The sequence below is a fragment of the Trachypithecus francoisi genome, unplaced genomic scaffold (genome assembly GCF_009764315.1).
Source record: "Trachypithecus francoisi isolate TF-2019V2 unplaced genomic scaffold, Tfra_2.0 Lachesis_group0, whole genome shotgun sequence".
Taxonomy (NCBI): domain Eukaryota; kingdom Metazoa; phylum Chordata; class Mammalia; order Primates; family Cercopithecidae; genus Trachypithecus; species Trachypithecus francoisi.
The window spans coordinates 59,884,592-59,908,403 of NW_022681453.1; the positions used below are offsets into that span (position 1 = coordinate 59,884,592).

Below are 23,812 nucleotides of genomic sequence, written 5' to 3' on the forward strand. Positions count from 1 at the left end.
GCCTGCTTGAGCGCAGGAAGAGCCGCAGCGGAGGGGGCTTCGCGGTCCAACCAAGCAGGGCAAGAGCAGCTAGCTGGGGTCGCCTCCTCCGGGTGACTCGGTGCCCCCAACTCCCCGTCCTTCCCCCCAGTCCCCGCTGGGGTCAGCGCCCCACGCCAGCCAGCACCGGTTCACCTCGAGGGCGGCCACTGGGCGGCCCGGGGCCGGGGAGCAGAATCCCCGCCTCCCGCCCGCAGCGTCCCCGGGCCCGACGCGCGAAACTGTGGGCCGCGGATCCCGCTCCGGACACTGCTCCCCGGAGCGGGAGCCGATTCTCGGGGAGCAGGTGGCCCCCAGCCACCGACCTCAATCCCTCGCCCCTCCCCGTGTCGCCTCCCCTCCGCTTCGGCCCTCAGACTCCACCGCCCCGCGTTGCCTCACTTCGGCCCAGGCCGCCCTCTCCGCGTCGCCCCGCGTCCGCTCGGGCCTACGCTCCCCTCTGTCAACCCGCGCCGCGTCCTTTCCCCTCTCCTCCCCTCCCCACACTCCAGCCGCCCGCGTCGCCTCCTCTCCCCTCACCTCGCCCCAGGAGCACGCTTCACCTCCCTCGGCTCGCGTCACCTCCCTTGGCTCTCCTCACCGCCTCTCAGCTCCCCTTTGGCCGCCCGCCTCACCCCGCCTCACGTCAGCCCCGCCTCAGTCCGCGCTCCCGGCGCTAGGCCCCGCCCCCTGGGGGGCCCCTTGGTTATCTCGGCGCCCTTGGGCCCCGGAGGCGGCGTCTTCTCCTTTCCGATTTGGGATGAATCTTTTTCCGTTTCCCCAGGAGACAGTGACTGCCTTCGGGGATGCATCCATCCCAAGCTTCTCGGGACTCCACTTTCTTCCATATTGGCCGTTCCCTGGCGGGGTTACCCTTCCTCCCCGCCCCCAGCGCGCCTCAGGGCCGCCGGCGGGGAAGGTTCCCGCCGCCCTGAGTCTAGGGCACAGGGTTATCGAAGGCGGGAAACCAGGAAACTCCACTCCTTACTTCACAGTCCTGCCAGCTGTCTCACAGCGCGAGGCAAAAATGGAGGAACACTGAATAAATGGAAGTCAGGAGAACTTCCAGGAATCGCGCACTTAGCCCTCAAACGATGGTGGACACTAGAATGAGCCTTTCCTGCCCCCGCACCCCAACCCGCCAGCTGAATCTCTAAGGGTGAGGCCCAGATTTTTAAAACAGTCCTTACGGGTGTACTTCGGCCTCAAAGTTGGTAAAATAACCTGGCTTGAGTTTAAAAGCCTGCTCCCCTTGGGATCTAAACCGGAGATTTCTTCATCTGCAACCAACAAAGAATACTCTAGAGGGCTGTTCTTCGCCTATGCTGATGCGCTGAACTGAACAGGGAGCAGAAACCTCAGGGCACACTCCACATAGGACCTGATGCTGGAACGGCCACAGGACCCAAGCCCTTTGGAGCCTCCGTTTATCGACTATCAAAGGAGGATGCGTTGTGAAGAAGCACGAGTGGGAGGAAGTGGGAACTCAGTGCCTGTTAGCTGATTCACTCAAGCAACCTGTACCGCTCCCACCCCTGGGCTTGGTGCTGGGACAGCGATGACGGGGAGAGGGTCCTGCCTCACAGGACAACAGCCAAACGGCTACAAGGGGGACGGGGCAGGTGTTCTGCCTCTTGGGGGAGGCCTTAAAGGGGAAGGTGTAGCAATCATTCAATAAATACATGCTGATTTATTAGAGGGATAAGATGGTTTCTTGGGTGATAAATTCAAGAGGAGTTGAGAATGTTTTATTCATTTACAATGTCCCTTTCCTGGAAGGGAGGATAGCAAGATTTAGGACAAGCTAAAATCATTCCCTATTAAAAAAAAAATCACCCCCAAGTAGTCCCAGGTGGGGGGTAGGGGCAGCATAAAAAAAAAATCTGCAATGATTCCTAATTGTTTTTGAATACAGAAGCTTGGGAAGGGGTTTCCGCCAGTTTCATGAGGAAGGCACAACTTCCAAGTAGTGTTGGGGGAGGAAGGGCATAAGGTCCTATGCAGGCTGGCCCCTTATCCCACAGATGCCAAGATGATGTCTACTGGCAGCTCCTCCAAACTTCTGGCTGTCACCTGCATTGTCACTGTGTCCAAAAGCAGCAGCCGGGAGCGCACCAGGATGTCATGACCACCCCGGAACACACCTAGAAGGGAAGACAGAAGTACAGGTATATATGGCAGAAGGGACTGTACAGGGCAGGCTAAGGATGGCATTTGCAGCAGCCCATCAAGACAGCTCTGCTGTAGTGAAATGGGCAGGAGAGCTGGGCTGAAATCCCTGAGTGAGGGATTTCACTGTGAAAGTCACTGACTCTCGGCTGGGCGCGGTGGCTCACGCTTGTAATTCCAGCACTTTGGGAGGCCGAGGTGGGCGGATCATGAGGTCAGGAGTTCGAGACCAGCCTGGCCTCGTTTCCATTTTTAGTGAAACCCCATCTCTACTAAAAATACAAAAATTAGCTGGGCATGGTGGTGGACGCTTGAAATCCCAGCTACTTAGGAGGCTGAGGCAGGAGAATCACTTGAACCCGGGAGGTAGAGGTTGCAGTGAGCAGAGATTGTGCCACTGCACTCCAGCTTAGGTGACACAGCTAGACTGCGTCTCAAAAAAAAAAAAAAGTCACTGTCTCTCTGGGCTTCGGTATCCTCAACTACAAAACGGCGGAGATGATAATACCATATTCAGGCTTCTGCTAAGTTCAAACGAATTGATGGACATAAAAGGCTTGTATCTGACGTCACATAGGCTCTTGCACGTTGGCTGAATCTGAGAGCACAAATGAAGGGGGCAGCCCCACCACGAGAAAACCACAGGGCAGGTGTCTGCAAGACCCAGGGGACTGGGTTGTTTCAATGTGGCTACAAACTGTCAGCTGTCGGCAGGGTACTGAAGCAGAGCCTCCTTTCAACCCTGTTTATAAACACCTAGCCAAAAAAAAATCCCATTTCCTTTTGTTAACTGTTTTAGGTATGATAATTGTATTGCCCTTTAAAAAAGGGCAGGGGTCATTATCTTTTTTTTTTTTTTTTTTTTTTTTGAGGCGGAGTCTCGCTCTGTCGCCCGGACTGGAGTGCAGTGGCCGGATCTCAGCTCACTGCAAGCTCCGTCTCCCAGGTTTACGCCATTCTCCTGCCTCAGCCTCCCGAGTAGCTGGGACTACAGGCGCCCGCCACCTCGCCCGGCTAGTTTTTGTATTTTTAGTAGAGACGGGGTTTCACCGTGTTAGCCAGGATGGTCTCGATCTCCTGACCTCGTGATCCGCCCGTCTCGGCCTCCCAAAGTGCTGGGATTACAGGCTTGAGCCACTGCGCCCGTCCATTATCTCTTAGAGAAACATAAAAATACAGAAGAATTTACATATAAAATGCTATTTCTGGAATCTGCTAGTAAGTAATCTGGGAAGGAGAATGAGTGCAGGTACACTCAGCCAACCCTGTAGAAAATAAGACAAAGGATATGAAGACAATGATCAGAAAAGGAAATACAAATGCCTCAACATTTGAGAAGATACTTAACTTCAATGAAAATACAAAAACTATACTAAGGTATCATTGTCCACACAGACTGGCAAAGATCATAAAGTGTGGTAACATATTGTGTTGTCCACAATATAGGAAAAAAGGTACACAATTCTATGAAAGGCAACTTGGAGTTATTTATCAAGATGAGAAACACAAATCACTTTGACCTGGTGATGCCTTGGAAAATTTATCCTACAGATATTCTCAGTGTACACATGCAAAGTAAATGTGTGTGTGTGTGTGTACACGATTATTTACTGTAACATCTGTAATAGCAACAGATTGAAATCAAACTAAATGTTCATCAGTAGCGGCTGTTCCATAGAATATGGGGTGCATCCACATAATGGAATACTAAGCAGCCATAAAAAAAACAAAAAAAAAAGGATTCAGTTTGGGATGAAAAAAGTTCTGGAGATGGATAGTGGTCATAGTTTTACAATAGTTTGAATGTACTTAACGCCGCTGAACCACACACTTGAAAATGGCTGAAATGGTGAATTTTATGTATATTTTACCACAATTAAAAGAAAAAGAATGAGGAAGCCCTACATATTGGCAGGGAAGATCTCTTAAGATGCATTGTAAAGTGAAAAGCAAATTGCAGGACAATATATATACCATTTGTACATAAACATTTGAGTTAAAAAAAGGAAATGTGCTCCTATTAGCTTTTATAGCAATAAAATAACTGCAAGGTTATACAGGCATTGTTTGTAATAGTAACACTGGTCGCTTCTAGGAAGGGAATCTCAATGGCTGGCAGCCAAGGTAAGGAGGAAACATTTCGCTGCAGATTATTTTATAGTTTGCGAATTTTAAATGCTGTGAATTTTGACTCCCCGTATTTACAGTGAAGTCCTTAGCCCAGGATCCAGTGGACATCCAGGCTATAAGCTATCCAGGCCCTCCCCACCTGGAAATGCCACTTACCAGCCAGAAGCAACGTGTGGGTGTTCTTGTTATCCGGCACTTTGTCTGACCTCTCACAAGGGTGCATTCCCAAGAACTTCACAATATTACCCACAGCCTCTATAGCGAGAAATCCCAATATTGTTAAGCCATCTTGTCTGCCCTTTGTGCCACCACCACTCCCCCATGTTCTGAAGGGCTTTTAATGAAATGGCATTTGACATATGTGCTCCAGACTTGGCCCTGGATCCTTGGAGAGAAAAGGTATGAGCACTTCAACAGTACCCAAAGATCTTGAACGGCAAGTAGGCCAGAGATGGCATTCCCAGGATTTTACCTTCAAGTGTCTTGATGGTAGACAAGGTGAATGTTTCCTCCTTCTCAAATTCATCCCCTACCTCATCCCAGGCTGCTTCGAAGTTCAGTTTCATGACCTTTTGAATGTGATCAGCTACAGTAACTTCCAAATCTTCCAGCTGGAGAGATGGAGATAGAAATCAAGCACCCATCCACACACTCTGCTCTGAACTCATCCACACATCCCTTCCTGCAACTCTTTCTGCAGGTGCTTGCTCGGCACTGAGGACTGTGCTAGACTCTGGGGACACAGAACAACTTGACCAGGTACCTATCCTTGAGGTGCCCACAGGCAAGTGGTATCCCTTCAACAGAAAATGCCCTAATCCCAAGTACCAATCTACTAACTCATCCTAGAGCTGCCTGCTGTGAGATCATCTCTTCTAAGCCTGCCTAGTGTCAGTGCTTCCAGGATCTGGCATACAGGGAATTACATAGCATTCTCAGAGGTCTGCTTCCTATGCCTGTCATTTCTAGGGGATGATGAGCTCTTCAGGAGCAGCAGCTGTTTCTAGTTCAGCAGAAGCTAGCAGAAACCTCCTACCCCAGCTGTGTCCTCTGGATTTGACAGATCCTGAATCTCTGTCTCCATTTCAGCTGTGTCTTCTCTGAACTTGACACATAATACTCCCACTGAGTCTACATGAAGGTTCCCCATTCATTCTCCCATGAGATTTTCACCGAGGCCCTACTCCTGTGGATGTTTACAGTGTATATAAATACAACTTCGACCCAGCTCTTTTTTTTTTTTTTCTATCATCTCTGGGTGGGCTCAAACAGACCCAGCTCTCTCAAGGAGCTCCCTTGGTCTTAAAGCAGCTCCTGCCTCAGGGTCATTTCCGGCTTAAGGAAGGTCCATCCATCCTCAACTGTGACTCTAGGATGACACAATGGCGAATGTCAGCTGTATTCCACCATGACTGTCCCTCTAGTCAGGAGAAGTTGTAACAATCCCCATCCACAGGCTGAGCATAATGGTCTACACTCAGATGGCCCTGAGCCACTGCCCCAAAGTCAGACCCCAGAAGGATCCTGTACTTAGTTCCATCGAGTTAAGATAGAATTTAGAAGGGCTATTCCAGTGCATGAAAGGACTGCCCAGCACAGCAAACAGGTCAAACGTATCCAGAAAGCATTTGACAAAAGGAATCAAAATGTCTTAAAATCATGCTTACCCTTTGACCCAATTATTCTCCTTCTAGGAATCTATCCTAAAGAAATAATCTAAAATGCAGATAAAAATTTGTATCTAAAGGGATATTTAGTGCAGCATTATAAATAGTGAAAATATGGAAGTCCAAATGCCCAACATTCAAGGAGTGAAAGGTCAATCAAGTTTTGACATAGTATATAGTATTTTAAATCCACTAAAAAAAAATTGCGTTTATGAAGTATTTGTAATGACACTGGAAAATACACTATGGTTTTAAAATAGCAAGGTCTACATTGTAAGAATGATTCCAATTATACCACTGCCCCCCAAAAGTAACTCTGAAGATTATGAGTAATGTTTTCCTGTTGTTCATACTTTTGTTTTGTATTTTGTTTTTGTATTTCCCAAGTTTTCTTTTTACACATGAACATGTATTTCCGTAAGTTTAAAAAGTTATTTTAGGCCAGGTGCAGTGGCTCATGCCTGTAATCCCAACACTTTGGGAGGCCAAGGTAGGTGCATCACGTGAGGCGAGGAGTTCGCGACCAGCCTAGCCAACATGGTGAAACCCTGTCTCTACTAAAAATACAAAAAATTAGGCAGGCATGGTGGCGGGCGCCTGTAATACCAGCTACTCGGGAGGCTGAGGCAAAAGAATCACTTGGACTCGGGAGGCAGAGGTTGCAGTGAGCCGAGATCATGCCATTGCACTCCAGCCTGGGTAACAAGAGAGAAACTTCATCTCAAAAAATAAAATAAAATAATAAAATAAAATTTTAAAGACCTAAAAAGTCAAAAACAGCTCCAGTCTGTCTGTCAGTTCCTGAAGGGAGTTGCTTCGCAGCCTCAGCACAAAACTGAGCTTCCTGACACCAGGCTCTTACCACATACTCATCCTCATAGCCTTCGTCATCGGTCTCCCCAGTGGTGGGATCACAGTCCTTGACAGTGAACTTCATCATGCAGCTGAATGTGCAGGCCACTGTGGGGAAGAGAGGCTGGGTAGTTAGAAAGTCCCCAGACTGCAGGGAACGGGCTCCTCCTGCAGGGAACAAGCAGGCAGGGGTCACAGCCTGCTTTCTAGGCCCCTGCTATGTTATTAGTAGCAGCAACAAGCCATACAATCCTACAAAGCTGGACAGAGGGCGCCACCTTGTAGGACAAGAAAGTCAAGTCATGAGTTCTAGTGAGATCCTGTCTCTTTAAAAAAAATTTTTTTAAAGAAGAGCATTTGGGACTCAGCTATTCTTCTTCTTGGGACTGAAATCAAGGAGCTGAAGCTCAAACAGCTGGTGCCCAGTCGCCCACCTCCTGATCCCATGAGCTCCCATGAGGATAGGGTGGTATCTGGAGAGGGGCTCACCAGCTGTGGGGTCTTCTTTGGGCAGTGCCACCAGTGTGTAGCAGGTCCCAGGCTGGTTGTAGGGCAGGCTCCGGGCAGGCACGTAACAGAGCACTTCATAGGCCTCAGTGGGCTCCATCTGCACTGTGACATTCTCCAAGGTCTGGTCATTGAGTGTGTTTGTGCAGTCAAACTGAACAGGGAAGAGAGGGGAGCTTAAACATTGCTCTAGGTCTGAGCCATGCAGCAGAGGAAGAGCCAGGAGGTCCCACCTCTTTCCTGTTGACCAAGGTGATTCCCATCCCAGTCCCCCTGCCCCAGGCTCCCTGTCTCCATGCTGATAATCAGGAGCCATGGAGGCCCTGGGTCAAGAGATATGTGAGACAGGCATGTTGGGGACAGATTCTGTCATCAAGTTGGGCTCCCAACCAACACAGTGTGGGGACCCATGTCCCTAAAGGACCTGCCAGATCTGGGACAACTCCCTGGGTGCATGCCCCAGCAGGGCCTCAGCCCACTTTGCTCACCTGAAAAACCATGTGGTTGGTGAAGGTGTGTTTGGTGCAGCGGATGACATACTCCGTCTCTGACTCAGTGAGGGCCACGGGTTCAGGCGAGGACTTGAAGAGGGGCCCAAGTCCCCGGAACTCTGGCACCGCCGCCAACTGCTCTGAAATCCACAGGCCACATTCACTCAGCTTCTAGATCCCTAGACCAACTTGTGATGGTTTCTAATAAATTCCTATGACCATTCTCAAGGTGTTCCACCCTACCTTAGATGGATAAATATGTTTACCCAACTGGCTACTCATTATTTCCTGAATATATCCATGCATTTTCTCATCTCCCTGGCTTTGCTCATGTGATACAACCCCCAACAAATACTTTCCCCATCTCTGTACCATGAAAGACCTCAGAAGCAAAACACTGATATGAGACCACAAAATCCTAGACCTAATTGGAGATTCCCCCAGTTTTAGAAGCTTAGCAAGGATTTCCACCCCCTACCTCAGCAAGGATTCTTAAAAGAAAGTGACAATTAGGAAAATAAGATCAATTAGGAAAATAAGATCGATACTGCTATAGCTACAAAATCAGACAAAGTAACAAACTGGTCCTATATATTTGTCAGTTAAGACAAATGGCCGGCCGGGCGCGGTGGCTCAAGCCTGTAATCCCAGCACTTTGGGAGGCCGAGACGGGCGGATCACGAGGTCAGGAGATCGAGACCATCCTGGCTAATACGGTGAAACCCCGTCTCTACTAAAAAATACAAAAAAAACGAGCCGGGCGACGAGGCGGGCGCCTGTAGTCCCAGCTACTCGGGAGGCCGAGACAGGAGAATGGCGTGAACCCGGGAGGCGGAGCTTGCAGTGAGCTGAGAGCCGGCCACTGCACTCCAGCCTGGGCGGCAGAGCAAGACTCCGTCTCAAAAAAAAAAAAAGACAAATGGCCAATAAAGAGATATTTCAGAATGAGAGTGTTGCAGAAAACCCAACTTAGAATGGTCTGTGTCTGGTTAAGACCTATGCCTACACCCTATGGCCAGGTTCAAGAACTGTATTTAAGCACAGGCCCATGGGACCCCACCCTGGCTGGTCCTGGCATTCCTTGCAGACTAAAGGGAATAACCCAAGTGAATGAGGCATCTGGTAGATGTGTGCACATGGTGTCCACCTATAATGGCTACAGCTACCACTCTTGTACCTATTCTATGGCAGGATTCCTCACACTATAACCATGGATCACCTGTATCAGAATTACTAGGGGTTGGCGGTAGAGCTTGCTAAAAACTCAGATTCCATCCCAAATCTACTACATCAGAATCTCTGGTTTCAGGATCAAGGAATTTGCATTTCTAATATGTTTCCTCAGATTATTCCAATGTATACTGATATTTGAAGACCACTGGTCTAAGATTCTCAACTTGTCTTCCCAATTAATTGAACTCCATGAGAACAGGAATTGTGCTTTGAGGCCAGGGATCTGATACTTTTCCCTGTACTTAGAAGGTACTCAATTCACGTTTCAGACATAGAGAAAGGTGGGCCTTATTGTTATTATTTTGCTTTTTTCCTCCACAAAAAGTCGGCCTATGCGACCGCTTCAGCCCTCTGCAGCCTGAAGACTGAATCTCATGAACACGCAGGCAATAAAAAGCCCAGAACAATCTAGGCTAGATATTAGGGGCAACTTTTGGGCCACCATGATCATCAACCACCAAAGTGCTTTTCTATTGCTATTTATTTTCTTGGGAGCCAGAGTTTTGGCCTGATACTTACTGATACTTACTACCTGGGGGATCCTGTTGATAGGGTTTCAGACTCTTCTTCAATAAAACTGATACAATTATCTTGATCACAGTGTTGTTGTAAAGACAAATGAGGCAATAAATGTCAAGATCTAGGAAAGTTCTTGGAACTGAACATGTATGTGATTAGTAAATGTGAGGCTTTTGGATGATTGTTTAAAAATGGAATTGTTACCCTTTAAGGGGCTTAGGAGACTTCCTTGGAAGGTGTGGCAGAATAATGACCCCAAGATGCCCACAAGCTAATTCCCAAAACCTGCAACTATGTACCTCGCATGGTAAAAGGGTCTTTGTAGATGTGATTAAATTAAGGATCTTGAACCAGGGGTTATCCTGGATTATCCGGGGGGAGCAGTGTAATCACAAGGGCCCTTCTAGGCAGAAGGTCAGAGTAGAGAGATTTGAAAAGGCCCGGAGTGTGGCCTCTTCAAATCACTCTACTCTGACCTTCTGCCCTAGAAGGGCCCTTAAAAACGGTGGAAGGGGCCACGAGTCAAGGATACAGGCCACATCTAGTAGCTGGAAAAGGCAAGGGGGCAATTCCTGGAGCCTCCTGAGAGAACTCAGCACTGCTAACAAATGAAACCCACTTTGGACTTCTGACCTCAGAGCTATAAGGTTATAAATGTGTTAAGCCACTAAGTTTGCAGTAATGTGTTACAGCAGCAATAGAAAACTGATATAAATGAAAAGTTTCATGTTACAGTGATTCCAAGTAGCTCAGGATCCATGCTATGTTGATAGAAGACATGATTCTGAATGGAATGGGGAAGGGGGGATTTCATTTAATTCAACACTGATTGGGAACCTACTGTGAGGAAGGCAGGCACTGGGCTCAGTGCTGTGATAAATCCAGAAAATAAAAGACAGAATATGTGACGAACTATTTAGCACAGAGAACTGTTTAAGAGAAGACAGAAGAGCTAGGATGGAAGTAAGGGCCCATGAAGGAAGAGGGGTCTATGCTAGTCCCTGAGTAGGAATTCAGTGGATAAAACAATCTGCAATTAGACACACAGCCTCTCCCCTTAAAAATGCAACACCAGAGGATAGATGGATACCTGAAGAAAACCTTACAAGACAAATGTGGACAGGACACATGTGGAACCCGACAAAAAGTACCACTGTCTTTGAACCCCAGCACTGCTCTCTCAGACATTCTGAACTGGCCTGGGTTCCAGGGACCTGAGCCCTCCAAATTGAGGCCCAGTAGCAGCACTGAGCCAGTTTGATCTGGATCTTAATTCCAGCCCCTCCTACCACTTTCTCTCTCTGAACTTTCTTTTTTTTTTTTTTGAGACGGAGTCTTGCTCTGTCGCCCAGTCTGGAGTGCAGTGGCCGGATCTCAGCTCACTGCAAGCTCTGCCTCCCGGGTTTACGCCATTCTCCTGCCTCAGCCTCCCAAGTAGCTGGGACTACAGACGCCCGCCACCTCGCCCGGCTAGTTTTTTGTATTTTTTAGTAGAGACGGGGTTTCACCGTGTTAGCCAGGATGGTCTCGATCTCCTGACCTCGTGATTCGCCCGTCTCGGCCTCCCAAAGTGCTGGGATTACAGGCTTGAGCCACCGTGCCCGGCCCTCTCTCTGAACTTTCAATTCCTCAGATATTGAAGGAACCTAACAACCACCATCTGAGGGTCAAATATGATACTAGGTCTAAAGCATCTCAAGGGCCCAGCACTCAGGAGAGTCTAATAAATGACAGTTCTTACCCTTGATCCCCCTGAGGAAACTGAGCCCAGGTCCCAAGCACCCCCCAACCACTGTGACTCACCCTGGAAGATCTCCTGCCTGGTAGCTGCCACTTTCTCAGGCTGTTTGACTGCTGTGATGGGGGTGCTTTCTGCAGGAGCAAATTATACACATGATGACCAATGGCTGCAGTCATGGGGCAGTGTGGTAGTGACCCCAGTGCTGTTACTCAGGGATTATAAATACTAACCCTCCTGAGAGTGGAAAGCACAGGACATGTGAGAGTACACATCTGAGTGTATGTGTGTCTCTATTTTTGGGAGCCAGAGGCAGAAAGGATCATTTCCTCCTCCCAGCATAACTCCCACCCGTCCCAGTTAGGTTTAGTGGCTTTGCAGCCAATGCAGACCCTCTGACAGAGGCCTGGCCTTGATGGCCTCTAGGAGGAGTATAGGTGTTACCTGTTCTCTGCTCTGCCATGGGCGCTGTGGCCAGGGGCACAGACTTGAGGTCAAAAGGTTTTTCTGATGGTTCTAGAGTGTACTGCTGCAGAGCCCTCTCCAGACCAGGGATGGACACAGTCAGACCTAGAGGCAAAGAGAGGTCACCATGTCTGGCAGACAGAGCAAAATGCGCACCAGGAACCACCATGGAGGCCCTGGGTCCCAAAGTTACAAGTCCTAAGTAGTATGACCCTGAGAAAATCACTTTATTCTCTAAGCCTCTTCATTTTCAGACACATCCTCCCTTACAGGGTAGGTGTGAGGAATAAACATATATACAAAGTGACTTGTAAAGGGTAAAGTGCTGTAAAAATAAAGTTTTTATTAACGATGAGAGTTTCAATTCACAATTCACAATTACCACCCACACTGATGTGACCTGAATGACCCAGGACCTCCTGAGGTCACCGTGATGCCATGTGGTTACCAGGCAAGCCCAGCCAAGAGCATCTTGCCTTGGATTTCCCCTGCCCAGGGAGTGATGAGAAGAACCACAGCTCCAGTAAGGTGCTGAGTCCAAGGTAGCCAGGGAATGACTCACCATTTAGGATATAGCCTGCATTGAGGGCCTTCTGCTTCTGCTCCAGGACATTTAGGTAGAAGGTGGCTCGGTCCCTTACTTCGTTGTCATCATCCATCACACACCTGCAGCCGGGACACAAGGTGGTCCTGACTGGGGCCCAGCAGGGATGGCAGGAGGGATCCTGCAGGGCTTCATTAGAGGCAAGTCCATAGGGATAACAAGTAGACTAATGGTGGCCCCAGGCTGAGGGTGGAGGGAGGAGAGGCCACATTCATGAACATTGAGTTCCTTTTTGGGATGATGAAATGTTTTAAACCCAGGTTGTAGTGATGGTTCCATAACTCTGTGAATATGCTAAAACTCATCAAACTACACATCTTAAATGGGTAAACTATATGGTATGTGAATTATATCTCAATAGTTTGTTTTTTGGTTTTTTTTGAGATGGAGTCTTGCTCTGTCACCCAGGCTGGAGTGCAGTGGTGTGATCTTGGCTCACTGCAAGCTCCGTCTCCCGGGTTCACACCATTCTCCTGCCTCAGCCTCCCAAGTAGCTGGGACTACAGGCGCCCGCCACCACGCCCGGCTAATTTTTTATATTTTTAGTAGAGACGGGGTTTCACCATGTTAGCCAGGATGGTTTCAATCTGACCTCGTGATCCACCTGCCTTGGCCTCCCAAAGTGCTGGGATTACTGAGCCACTGCGCTCAGCCTCAATAGAGCTATTTTTTTTAAATGGGCAAAATAATTCAAGTTACCAATTGTCACATCTGGTTGGTGCGATTTGTACAGCATTGTTTTTCATGCTTTTCTATGCTTTCTCTGTTTTTTCTACAATCAGTAGCTGTAACTTTTCTCTCCCTTCTCAGTTAAAAAAAATAAAGACAAAGGAAAGCTGCTTGAGTCCACGGGAATATTGTTCCCATTAGGGCCCCTGGGCCCAGACTCACCTCTTCAGCAACACCAAGATACTGGGTAACATCTCTTCATTCTGGGCTCCAAACTTGGCCAGAGCACTCACAGCACCTGTGTTTAGGAAGCGAATGTGATTTACCCAATGCACCCTGACAACTCACTGGGCACTTCCAGCACTCAGAATGGATCTTCAGGCAGAAGAGCCCCAGAGGCAAGAAGTCTCAAGCCAGAAGGCCCAAAGTCACTATCAACACAGTGAATGGCTTTGGGTGGATCTTGGCGCCACCCCAGTCCTCAACTTCCTTATCTATTTAATGGAGAAGGGAGCCAGATGGGATCAGTAGCTCCCATCCTAAGGTTCCAGGAGCTATTTTCAAATTAACCATGATGAGGTCACAGAAGCTGGCTATAATGTAAAGCTCCTCACCTTCCATATCCAAATGGCGTCAATTTGCAGTTAAGGCTCAGAATAATATAAATGAGAAAGGGAAAAATTACTTAAAGATTATCAATTGTTGAAAGAAGAAAATCTGTCCAGTGGGGGCATGAAAGGAAATTAAAAATAAAGAATAGGATGGCGGCTCACTGAATTGTAAACTTACATAAATGCGTGAATTTTATGGCATGTGAATTACACCTCAACAAAGCTTTTTTTTTTTTTTTTTTTTTGAGAAGGAGTAGCTGGGACTACAGGCGCTCGCCACCACGCTCGGCTAATTTTTTGTATTTTTCAGTAGAGATGGGGTTTCACCATGTTAGCCAAGATGGTCTCGATCTCCTGACCTCATGATCTGCCCGCCTTGGCCTCCCAAAGTGCTGGGATTACAGGCATGAGCCACCACGCCCAGCCAGCTTTTTTTTTTTTTTTTTTTTTTTTTTTTTTTTGAGACAGAGTCTTGCTCTGTCGCGCAGGCTGGGGTGCAGTGGCCGGATCTCAGCTCACTGCAAGCTCCGCCTCACCGGTTTACACCATTCTCCTGCCTCAGCCTCCCAAGTAGCTGGGACTATAGGCGCCCGCCACCTCGCCCGGCTAGTTTTTTGTATTTTTTAGTAGGGACGGGGTTTCACCATGTTAGCCAGGATGGTCTCAATCTCCTGACCTCGTGATCCGCCCGTCTCAGCCTCCCAAAGTGCTGGGATTACAGGCTTGAGCCACCGTGCCCGGCCTCAGCTTTTTTTTTTAAGCTAAACATCAACATATAGTGAAAGTTAAAACAAAAACAAACAAACAAAAAAAACACTTAAGGCAAGGCACAGTGGTTCTGTAATCCCAGCACTGTCAGAGACTGAGGCAGGAGGATTGCTTGAGCTCAGGAGTTTGTGACCAGCCTGGGCAACATAGCAAGACCCAGTATCAATTAAAACAATACTTAAAAAAAACAAAACAAAACACAACAAATTATAGGGGTTAAGAACCATGGCTGAGCACGGTGGCTCACACCTGTAAATCCCAGCACTTTTGGGAGGCTGAGGCGGGCAGATGACGAGGTCAAGAGATCGAGACCATCCTGGACAACATGGTGAAACCCCATCTGCACTAAAAATACAAAAATTAGCTGGGCATGATGGCGTGCACCTGTAGTCCCAGCTACTCAGGAGGCGGAGGCAGAAGAATCGCTCGAACCCAGGAGGCAGAGGTTGCAGTGAGCCGAGATCGCACCACTGCATTCCAATCTGGTGACAGAGGGAGACTCCATCTCAAAAAAAAAAAAACAAAACAAAACAAAAACAAAGAACCATTCAACTAGATGACATGTAAGGTCCTGCCTACAATATTATGAAAAACAGCTTATGCAGCAAGAACAGTGAGTGCGCAAGTCCCCACTGGAGGCTCAGGTCCCTTTGCTGGGACATTTATTCAAGGGTAGTTAAGTTTCCAAGTTCAGCCCTGGCTCAGACCTACCTGCCCGGACCTCCTCATGCTCCAAGACCACTCGGTTATAGATGAAGCGGATGTACTTTGAGGGGTTGGTGGTCTTGGGCCCCTCCTGGCCCAGGAGATGTAGAATACGGGTGGCCAGCACTGTGAACTCGCAGTCCTCGATGAACTCGCACAGATGTGACAGGCCTGTCTCCTTGCTCTCTGAGTTCTCCTCAATGATGCTGATGATGCAGTCCACGATGGCGCGCTTGTACTCAAAACCACCCTGCAGAGAGAAGCTGAGCTGAGCAAGGAGCCTGCTCTCTCCAGAAAAGAGCTGAAGACCTGAGCTGGACCAAGTACAGTTGTCCAAACACAGAACTTGGAGACAGGGCACTTGGTTCTCTGGGCCTCTATCACTCTTTCCTGTCAAACAAAAGGCTGGTCAGGCACAATGGCTCACACCTATAATCCCAGCACTTTGAGAGGCTGAGGTGGGTGGACCACTTGAGCTCAGGAGTTCGAAATCAGCCTGGGCAACATGGAGAGACCCCATCTCTACAAAAAATAGAAAAATTAGTTAGGCATGGTGGTGCCTTCCTGTAATTCCAGCTGCTTGGGGGTCTGAGGTGAGACAATTGCTTGATCCCAGGAGGTTTAGGCTGCAGTGAGCCGTGATCATGCCACCACACTCCAGCCTGGATGACAGATCGAGGTCGGGCGCCAGTGGCTCACGTCTGTAATCCCAGCACTTTGGGAGGCCAAGGTGAGTGGATCGCCTGAGGTCAAGAGTTTGAGACCAGCCTGGCCAACATGGTAAAACCCCGTCTCTACTAAATATAAAAACGTAGCCAGGCATAGTGGCAGGCACGTATAGTCCCAGCTACTCAGGAGGCTGAGGCAGGAGAATCGCTTGAACCCAGGAGGTGGAGGTTGCAGTGAGCCAAGACCGCACCACTGCACTACAGCCTGGATAGCAGAACAAGACTCCTACTCAAAAGAAAAAAACAAAAAACAAAAAACTGCTATCATGCATAGTGTCTCCAAAGCGCTAGGCCTGGCCAGGCATGATGGCTCACACCTGTAATCCCAGCACTCAGGTAGCTAAGGTGGGAAGATCACTTATAGCCAGGAGTTCGAGACCAGCCTGGGCAACCCAGCAAGACCCCACTTCTACTTAAAAAAAGCAAACACAATCACCAAAGTGCCGGGCCCATTAGCTGACGACTCACTAAACATTAGTGCCTTCTATAACATTCTTGGGAAACGCAAAGACACTCAAGGCAATGGCTCCTCTACTGCCCAGTCCATGGGCCACTCTGGGGCTGGGTGAAAGGGGTACCATGTATCTGAGGAACAAATCTACTCCATGAACATTTGCTATTGCTCCTAAGAATTAACTCGTTTTGTTGAGACATCCAAAAAAGGTGGCATAAGTGAATCAGAATTCACATCAGGAACAGAAATAGAACCAATGATGCATTATTAGCACCAGTTTCACAAGAAACCACTCCTCGAACTCCTGGAATGGTCCAGAACATTTCTGCACTAGAGTCCACGAGAAAAGAACATGCACTTTCCCATCTTCTGCACAAGCATCACCTCAGGACATCCAGTTTTTAAAGTCAGGCTGGTGAGTCATAGTTATTACTGTAATTACTAGCAACTGGTACATGTTTACATGTCCACAAGGAGTTTAAAGGGTTGCAGGCACCATGAAAACCAGTTGGTTAACAGGCTAACATGAGCACACGCACAAAGTTGAGCATGGAGCCAGTGGTCAGATCACTCCCTGCACCGAGACCTGGCATCCCCCAAATGCCCCTGACTCTTACCTCTTCCCGCAGCATGGTGAACAGGAAGTTCATGAGGACTGCGTGTTTGCGAGGGTATTTCTGACACAGGGCACTGATGGCCTGGACAACCACCACCTGAATGAAATAGACATGCATGAGCAGCAGGCCCTGACACCAAGATGGGGTGACTCAGTTCCCTGAGTGCCCACTGAGTCCTTCCTTTGGTAAGGCCAGGCCTTGGGCATGACACAAGGGCAAGGAGACCAGAGGAACTCAACTCCACGCTTGTAAGGGCACAATTCCTGAGCCCACCCAGGGCAGTGCCAACAGCCCCAGTGTCAGACTCTCAGACTCTGGGTCCCCCAAACTCTGCTCTTCTACTAAGGCTTCTTAAGTCTCTGAGTCCCCTCCACCCAACCTGTCCTGCTTCTCTTCCTACCACTGGCCCCCACTGATGGTTCCCACCCATCATCTCCTCTGGTTCCTCTTTGGTTAAGCCTGTCTCTGGGGTATTCTGTCCTTGGCCGCTTCTCTTCTCACAGTCTCTTCGGCAATCTTATCCCCTCCTATGGCTTTAACCACCTCTTATATGCCACTGACTCCCAATATTTATTTCCTGTCTGAGCTCAAGACCTGCTATTTCCAACTGCCTGCAAGACAACTCGACCTGGTGCCCACAGCACTTCAAACTCCACATGTCTGCAACCATAATCATCTCCATCTCCTTCCCCTTCCCTCATCCAATACTCCATCTTTTCCTCCTCCCACAAACTAGTCAAGAGCACCACTGTCAGCTCAAAGTAGAAAATAGCATCATCTCTGTTGACATCCACCCCTCAACCCTCATACCAACCCTGCCAATAGGCATTATTCCTCAAAAAGCTCTTGCGCTGTCCCTCTTCTCCTACTCCCGCTGGTTCAGGCGCCATCCTCTCCTTCTGAATTACTCCAATAGTCTCTTTACCCAGTCACCCCTCTACTCTGCTCCGGAAGGACCTTTTTTTTTTTGGACAGAGTCTTGCTCTGTCTGGAGTGCAGTGGCATGATCTCGGCTTACTGCAACCTCCACTCCCTGGCCAGGTCAAGCGATTCTCCTACCTCAGTCTCCGGAGTAGCTGGGACTACAGGTGTGAGCCACTATGCTGGCTAATTTTTGTACTTTTTTAGTAGAGACAGGGTTTCACCATGTTGGCCAGGCTGATCTCAAACTGCTGATCTCAAGTGATCTGCTGACCTCAGCCTCCCAAAGTGCTGTGATTACAGGTGTAAGCCACAGCACCCAGCCAATTTTTTTTTTGAGACAAGGTCTCACTCTGTCACTCAGGTTGGAGTGGCAGTGGCATGATCATGGCTCACTGCAGCCTCGAATTCCTGGTCTCAAGTGATCCTCACACCTCAGCCTCCCAAATAGCTGGGACTACTTGGCATCACCACACATGGCTAATTTTTAAAAAAAATTTTTGGGCCAGGCGCGGTGGCTCAAGCCTGTAATCCCAGCACTTGGGGAGGCCGAGACGGGTGGATCACGAGGTCAGGAGATCGAGACCATCCTGGCTAACATGGTGAAACCCCGTCTCTACTAAAAATACAAAAAACTAGCCGGGTGAGGTGGCGGGCGCCTGTAGTCCCAGCTACTTGGGAGGCTGAGGCAGGAGAATGGCGTGAACCCGGGAGGCGGAGCTTGCAGTGAGCCGAGATTGCGCCACTGCCCTCCAGCCTGGGCGACAGAGCGAGACTCCGCCTCAAAAAAAAAAAAAAAATTTGTAGGTCGGGTACAGTGGCTCATATTTGTAATCCCAGCACTTTGGGAGGCTGGGGCAGGCAGATCACGAGGTCAGGAGATCAAGCAAGACCATCCTGGCTAACACAGTGAAACTCCGTCTCTACTAAGAGTACAAAAAATTAGCTGGGTGTGGTGGTGGGCGCCTGTGGTCCCAGATACTCAGGAGGCTGAGGCAGGAGAATGGCATGAACCCAGGAGGTGGAGCTTGCAGTGAGCTGAGGTCGCACCACTGCACTCCAGCCTGGGCAACAGAGCAAGACTCCGACTCAAAAAAAAAAAAAATTTGTAGAGATGAGGTCTTGCTACGTTGCCCAGACTGGTCTCAAAATTCAGGCCTCAAGTGATCCTTCCTCCTTGGCCTCCCAAAGCACTGAGATTACAAGCATGAGCCACCGTGCCCAGTCCCAGAAGGATCTAATATTCAAGTCTCACTGTGTCATTTCAGCCTGCAAAGTATTCTTGTAACCCACAGGCAGAGTAGACTGCTGCCTACTTTGCATAATCCACACTACAGAATTTACCACAATATATTCATATTATTGTCTGCTCTGACTAAAACTCTCCAGTGACATACTACATGTTCTATTAATTAACAATTGTGAAATAACAGAATTACAGAAATTGAGAACAAATTAATGGCCGCCAGGAGTTAGGGATAGAGAGGTGGGAATGGGCGTGGTTATGAAGAGGTAACAGGAGAGTCTTGTGGAGATGGATAGTTGAGTGTCTTCACTGTGGTGGCCATTTTGAAAGTCTCCACGTGACAGCTTGCAAAGAACTTCATATATATATACACACACAGGAGTTGCCTGTGTAGCTGGTGAAATCTGAATGAGGTCTATGGATCGTGCCAGTGTCACTTTCCTGGTTGACATTGTCCTGTGCTAGCGTGGGATGCTGGCACTGTAGGAGAGGGTTGATGGAGGGGTTCATAGGACTTCTCAGTATATTTCTTTGTAACTTCCTATGAATTATTTCTTTTTTTTTTTTTTTTTGAGACAGAGTCTCGCTCTGTCGCCCAGGCTAGAGTGCAGGGGTGCGATCTCGGCTCACTGCAAGCTCCGCCTCCCAGGTTCACGCCATTCTCCTGCCTCAGCCTCCAGAGTAGCTGGGACTACAGGTGCCCGCCACCACGCCCGGCTAATTTTTTGTATTTTTAGTAGAGATGGGGTTTCACCATGTTAGCCAGAATGGTCTCAATCTCCTGACCTCATGATCCGCCTGCCTTGGCCTCCCAAAATGCTGGGATTACAGGCATGAGCCACCACGCCCGGCCGAATTATTTCAAAATATAAGCTCAAAAAATACATCTTTCCCTATCCCAAAAGAACACCTTTCCAATATATTCCTTGCAATCAAAACCCTTTACCTGACCATGGGCCTCACATGATTGAGCCCTGTCTATTCTGACTTTGTCACCTGCACTGGCCCCACAGCTCTTCCGCCCACTGGCCTTCTCTCTCCTTGACTTGTTCCTGCCTTTCCTCCTGGTTCTTTGGACTGATTCAGGTTTGAGCTCAAATGTCACCCTCCAGAACGGCCTTCCCAGACCATGCTCCTCCTAGGATCATCCCTGCTGTATTTCTACACTCTTGACTGCAATACCCATGCCTGAGATGATCTCGTCTACTCCTTTCTTAACCTGTTTACTGTTCCTCTCCCATCCCTAGAAAGGAAGCTCCAGAAGGGCAGGCACCTGCCTTGTTCACTGCTATGTTCCCCTCTTGTCACTCTACATAGCAGACAGCAAGTGCTCAAGAAATACTTGGACAACAAATCAAGGAACCCTTAACTGGCCTGGAAACTACTGTTCTTTCAGTACAAGGGGACGATATGGATGAAGGCCTGGAGGCAGGACTACACACATTTCTCTGAAGGCCAAGCAATGTGCTGGCCTCCTCTTGAGTCCTCAAGGCTGACCAGCCCCTCAGATCAGTCCTGGCAGGAAGGCTGTGGTCACAGAGAGCAGGGATAGAGCTCCTTTCTCTGGACGCCATGGGAGTCCCGGGAGTAGCAGGTACCTTGAACTCATCCGAGATCTCTGACATGAAGGAGGAGATCTGCTTCATGAGGCGGTCGATGCTGCTCTCGCTGCCCGTCTTAAGAAGGGTGGTGATGGCCAGCGTGGCAATGCTGCGGTTTGAATCTGTGACCAGGTTCTCCAGATCCAGATTACAAGCTGTCACAGCTGACGGATGCTTCATGGCAACCTGTTTTGGGAGGACAGTGACAGAGAGGGCAGGACCCCAATGTTGTCTTTGATGGTTTGGCCCAGTCAGAAGTCCTTTGGATGAGATCATCTCACCATCAGAAGAAAGTAACTGTGACCGGGGCTATTATCCTTCCCAGCCAGGTCAGAGGCTAGGACACACCTCCAGTTGGATCAGACAGCTTCCTGCAATCCCCAACCTGGAGTCTTACCTTATTGAGGGTACGAACAGCAGCATAGCGGAGAGCAGCCTTGGGTGAGCTGCAGAAAAGCTGGAGCACTGTGGGGAGATGGATGCCACATGTCAGGCTGCCTTCACTGCTGGACAGCTGGGAAAACCAGGGGCAGCTGTTCTGACTCAAATCCTCTGCTCAGCTCATTTCCCTGCTAACACCCCCATCCCAACCTAAGACAGAGAGCTCCCCTCACCCTGTGCACCTGAGCCATGGACAGAGTCCATAATGTCTGTGAGTGCCCAGGGGTTCCCATGAGGGCTGTTATTCACTGGGCATCTGCTGTGTGCCAGGTGCTGTGCTATACAGTGGACATGCCTCACTTCTATAGCTTGCAGCCACCACTAGCCCACTTTACAGGTAAGGAGACTGAGGCACAAAGGGGAAAGCAAACAAACTTTAGGTTGGCAGCCAGTAAGTGGCAGAACCAAGATTAAATTCCAAGACTGCCTGCACCTGTAGCCTGAGCACTTAACATCTGTGAAGTAACATTCGACACCTGTCTCCTATTGTGTCTACAGGCTCCAACAGAACTTCTCCCTCGGCACTAAGTCCTCTCTTAAACAAATGGTTTATTTCCTTTAACTACATGACAGCCATTCGGATACCATATCCCTCCCTTGCCCTGGCTGCCAGGAAGCTCAGAGCTAAATTTGGCACTCAATCATAGGAGCGAAGATGACTACTGTTTTCTGGAATATCTATGTTCCTTTCTTCATAACTTGGCTTTTATTCTCTAATACTTAAAAAAAAATTTTTCGTAATGTTTATCTTGAAGACCCTACTTTATTTACGTCTTTCATTACTCTGGAATTATGGGGGATATAAGAAGAATGAATGAATACCCAAATCAGTGAGTGAATTCATTAATTCTTTTTTCTTTTTTTCTTTCTCTTTTTTTTCTTTTTGGAGATAGAGTCTCCCTCTGTTGCCCAGGCTGGAGTGCAGTGGTGCAATCTCGGCTCACTGCAATCTCCGCCTCCCAGGTTCAAGCGATCTTCCTGCCTCCGCCTCCTGAGTAGCTGGGATTACAGATGTGTGCCACCACACCCGGCTAATTTTTGTATTTTTAGTAGAGATGGGTTTCACCATGTTGGTCAGGCTGGTCTCAGACTCCTGACCTGGTGATCTCCCCGCCTTGGCCACCCAAAGTGCTGGGATTATAGGCGTGAGCCACCATGCCTAGCAGTTCATTCTTTCTTCATTTCTAAAGAGGAAGGGAGACTTCTCTCTCCAAACATGAACTTCATCTGTTTCCCTGACCAAGTTTACACTGTTATAGTAGAGAATAATAGAAAAACAGGAGGCCCAATCATTTCTCAAAACCTGGAAATCTAATTCTCCTGCCACAACATCTTTGCTTTCCATTGGCCTGTTCTAAAACACTCCCCACTTCTCTTCCACTTTGAATCCAGGTTTCTTACCCTGAGCGCCTCTCCTTTTCTAGCCTCTCAACATACCCACTTTCCAGTACCAACCACTTTGCACCTCTTCACAGGCTTTCTCCTCCCTGACAGGGGGATTCCCACACCGAGAGCAGGGCCCTGCACAGAGACATCAAAGACTCCAGGACTCAAGGCTGCTGGCTTCCCCTTAATAACAGCAACCAATGGCTGGGCGCAGTGGCTCACACCTGTAATCCTAGCACTTTGGGAGGCCAAGGAAGGCGGATCACAAGGTCAGGAGTTCGAGACCAGCCTGGCCAATATGGTGAAACCCCATCTCTCTAAAAATACAAAAATTAGCCAAGCGTGGTGGCGGGCGCCTGTAGTCCCAGTTACTCAAGAGACTGAGGCAGGAGAATCGCTTGAACCTGGGAGGCAGAGGTTGCAGTGAGCTGAGATTGCGCCACTGCACTCCAGCCTGGGCGACATAGCGAGACTCCACCTCAAAAAGCAAAAACAAAAAACAGCAGACAGCAAACAACAAACATGTTGCCTTCTAAGCAATTTGTCTAGATCACACATTTTCTGGCTATATAACCCTATGTAATACGCATGAGCTATCATCCACATCTGAGAAAAGAAAAGGAAGGCATGGAGAGAATGGGTGGCCTTGCCAGGCTTGCCCAGTTGGTAAGGGGCAGAGCCAGGGCTCTATCCCAGTCTGCCCTGCTCCTCTAGCTAGAGGCTCAGAATGACCCTCTATACTATTCTCTCCTTCACCTGGAAAAGCTCAGCCCCAGTTCACATGCACCAGTTTCATAGATCCTGGGTTCCTCCACCAGGCCTCCTCCTGTGGCCAGCCAACCCAACAGGCTCCAGAGTGGACCCGAGCCTTACCTCAGCCCCTTCAGCGGTCAGATGAACTAACAGCAGCCCACCCCCAAAACGTGACACAAGTGGGGCCCCAGCATAGTGTCTAGGGCAGGTGCTTCCTAGGTACGGACTCCTTAACACCAGTGTGTGGCCTATTTGAGAGCATTTTCTTTCTTTCCCCCAGCCCCTGACCCAGGTCTAGTTCCCAGCAAGCATAAACATGTGAGGCTGGGTGAAGGAACGCCCAGTGACCTGACACAGCCGGGGCCAGCTCTTTGGCACTGCAGCCTGGCAGATTGACGATGGCCGAGGCGGCTTCATACACCACCATCTCGTGCTTGTTGCGCAAGCAGCTCTCGATGAAGTCAAACAGTGGGCTGTCACGGCTACAAAAGAACATAGCATGGCAATAAAACGTTGGGG

General features: G+C 48.9%; 2 protein-coding genes across 2 annotated transcripts in view; both read right to left on the reverse strand.

The window, feature by feature from the left end:
* Positions 1-1,689, reverse strand: part of HMCES (5-hydroxymethylcytosine binding, ES cell specific) — a 30,927-nt gene extending 29,238 nt beyond the window's left edge. The window contains exon 1 of the mRNA XM_033210853.1: positions 559-1,689. The gene's annotated coding sequence lies outside the window, so the exon portion shown is untranslated. The remainder of the gene's footprint in view (positions 1-558) is intronic.
* Positions 1,689-23,812, reverse strand: part of COPG1 (COPI coat complex subunit gamma 1) — a 29,778-nt gene continuing 7,654 nt past the window's right edge. Inside the window, exons 10-24 of the mRNA XM_033210852.1 lie at positions 23,642-23,775; positions 21,111-21,178; positions 20,711-20,899; positions 16,946-17,041; positions 15,153-15,396; positions 13,285-13,360; positions 12,352-12,455; positions 11,769-11,894; positions 11,390-11,458; positions 7,832-7,974; positions 7,326-7,497; positions 6,847-6,944; positions 4,790-4,928; positions 4,474-4,572; positions 1,689-2,162 (exon numbers count right to left, since the gene is read on the reverse strand). Coding sequence (XP_033066743.1) covers positions 2,032-2,162; positions 4,474-4,572; positions 4,790-4,928; positions 6,847-6,944; positions 7,326-7,497; positions 7,832-7,974; positions 11,390-11,458; positions 11,769-11,894; positions 12,352-12,455; positions 13,285-13,360; positions 15,153-15,396; positions 16,946-17,041; positions 20,711-20,899; positions 21,111-21,178; positions 23,642-23,775 — 1,888 coding nt within the window. The 3' untranslated portion in view covers positions 1,689-2,031. The remainder of the gene's footprint in view (positions 2,163-4,473; positions 4,573-4,789; positions 4,929-6,846; positions 6,945-7,325; positions 7,498-7,831; positions 7,975-11,389; positions 11,459-11,768; positions 11,895-12,351; positions 12,456-13,284; positions 13,361-15,152; positions 15,397-16,945; positions 17,042-20,710; positions 20,900-21,110; positions 21,179-23,641; positions 23,776-23,812) is intronic.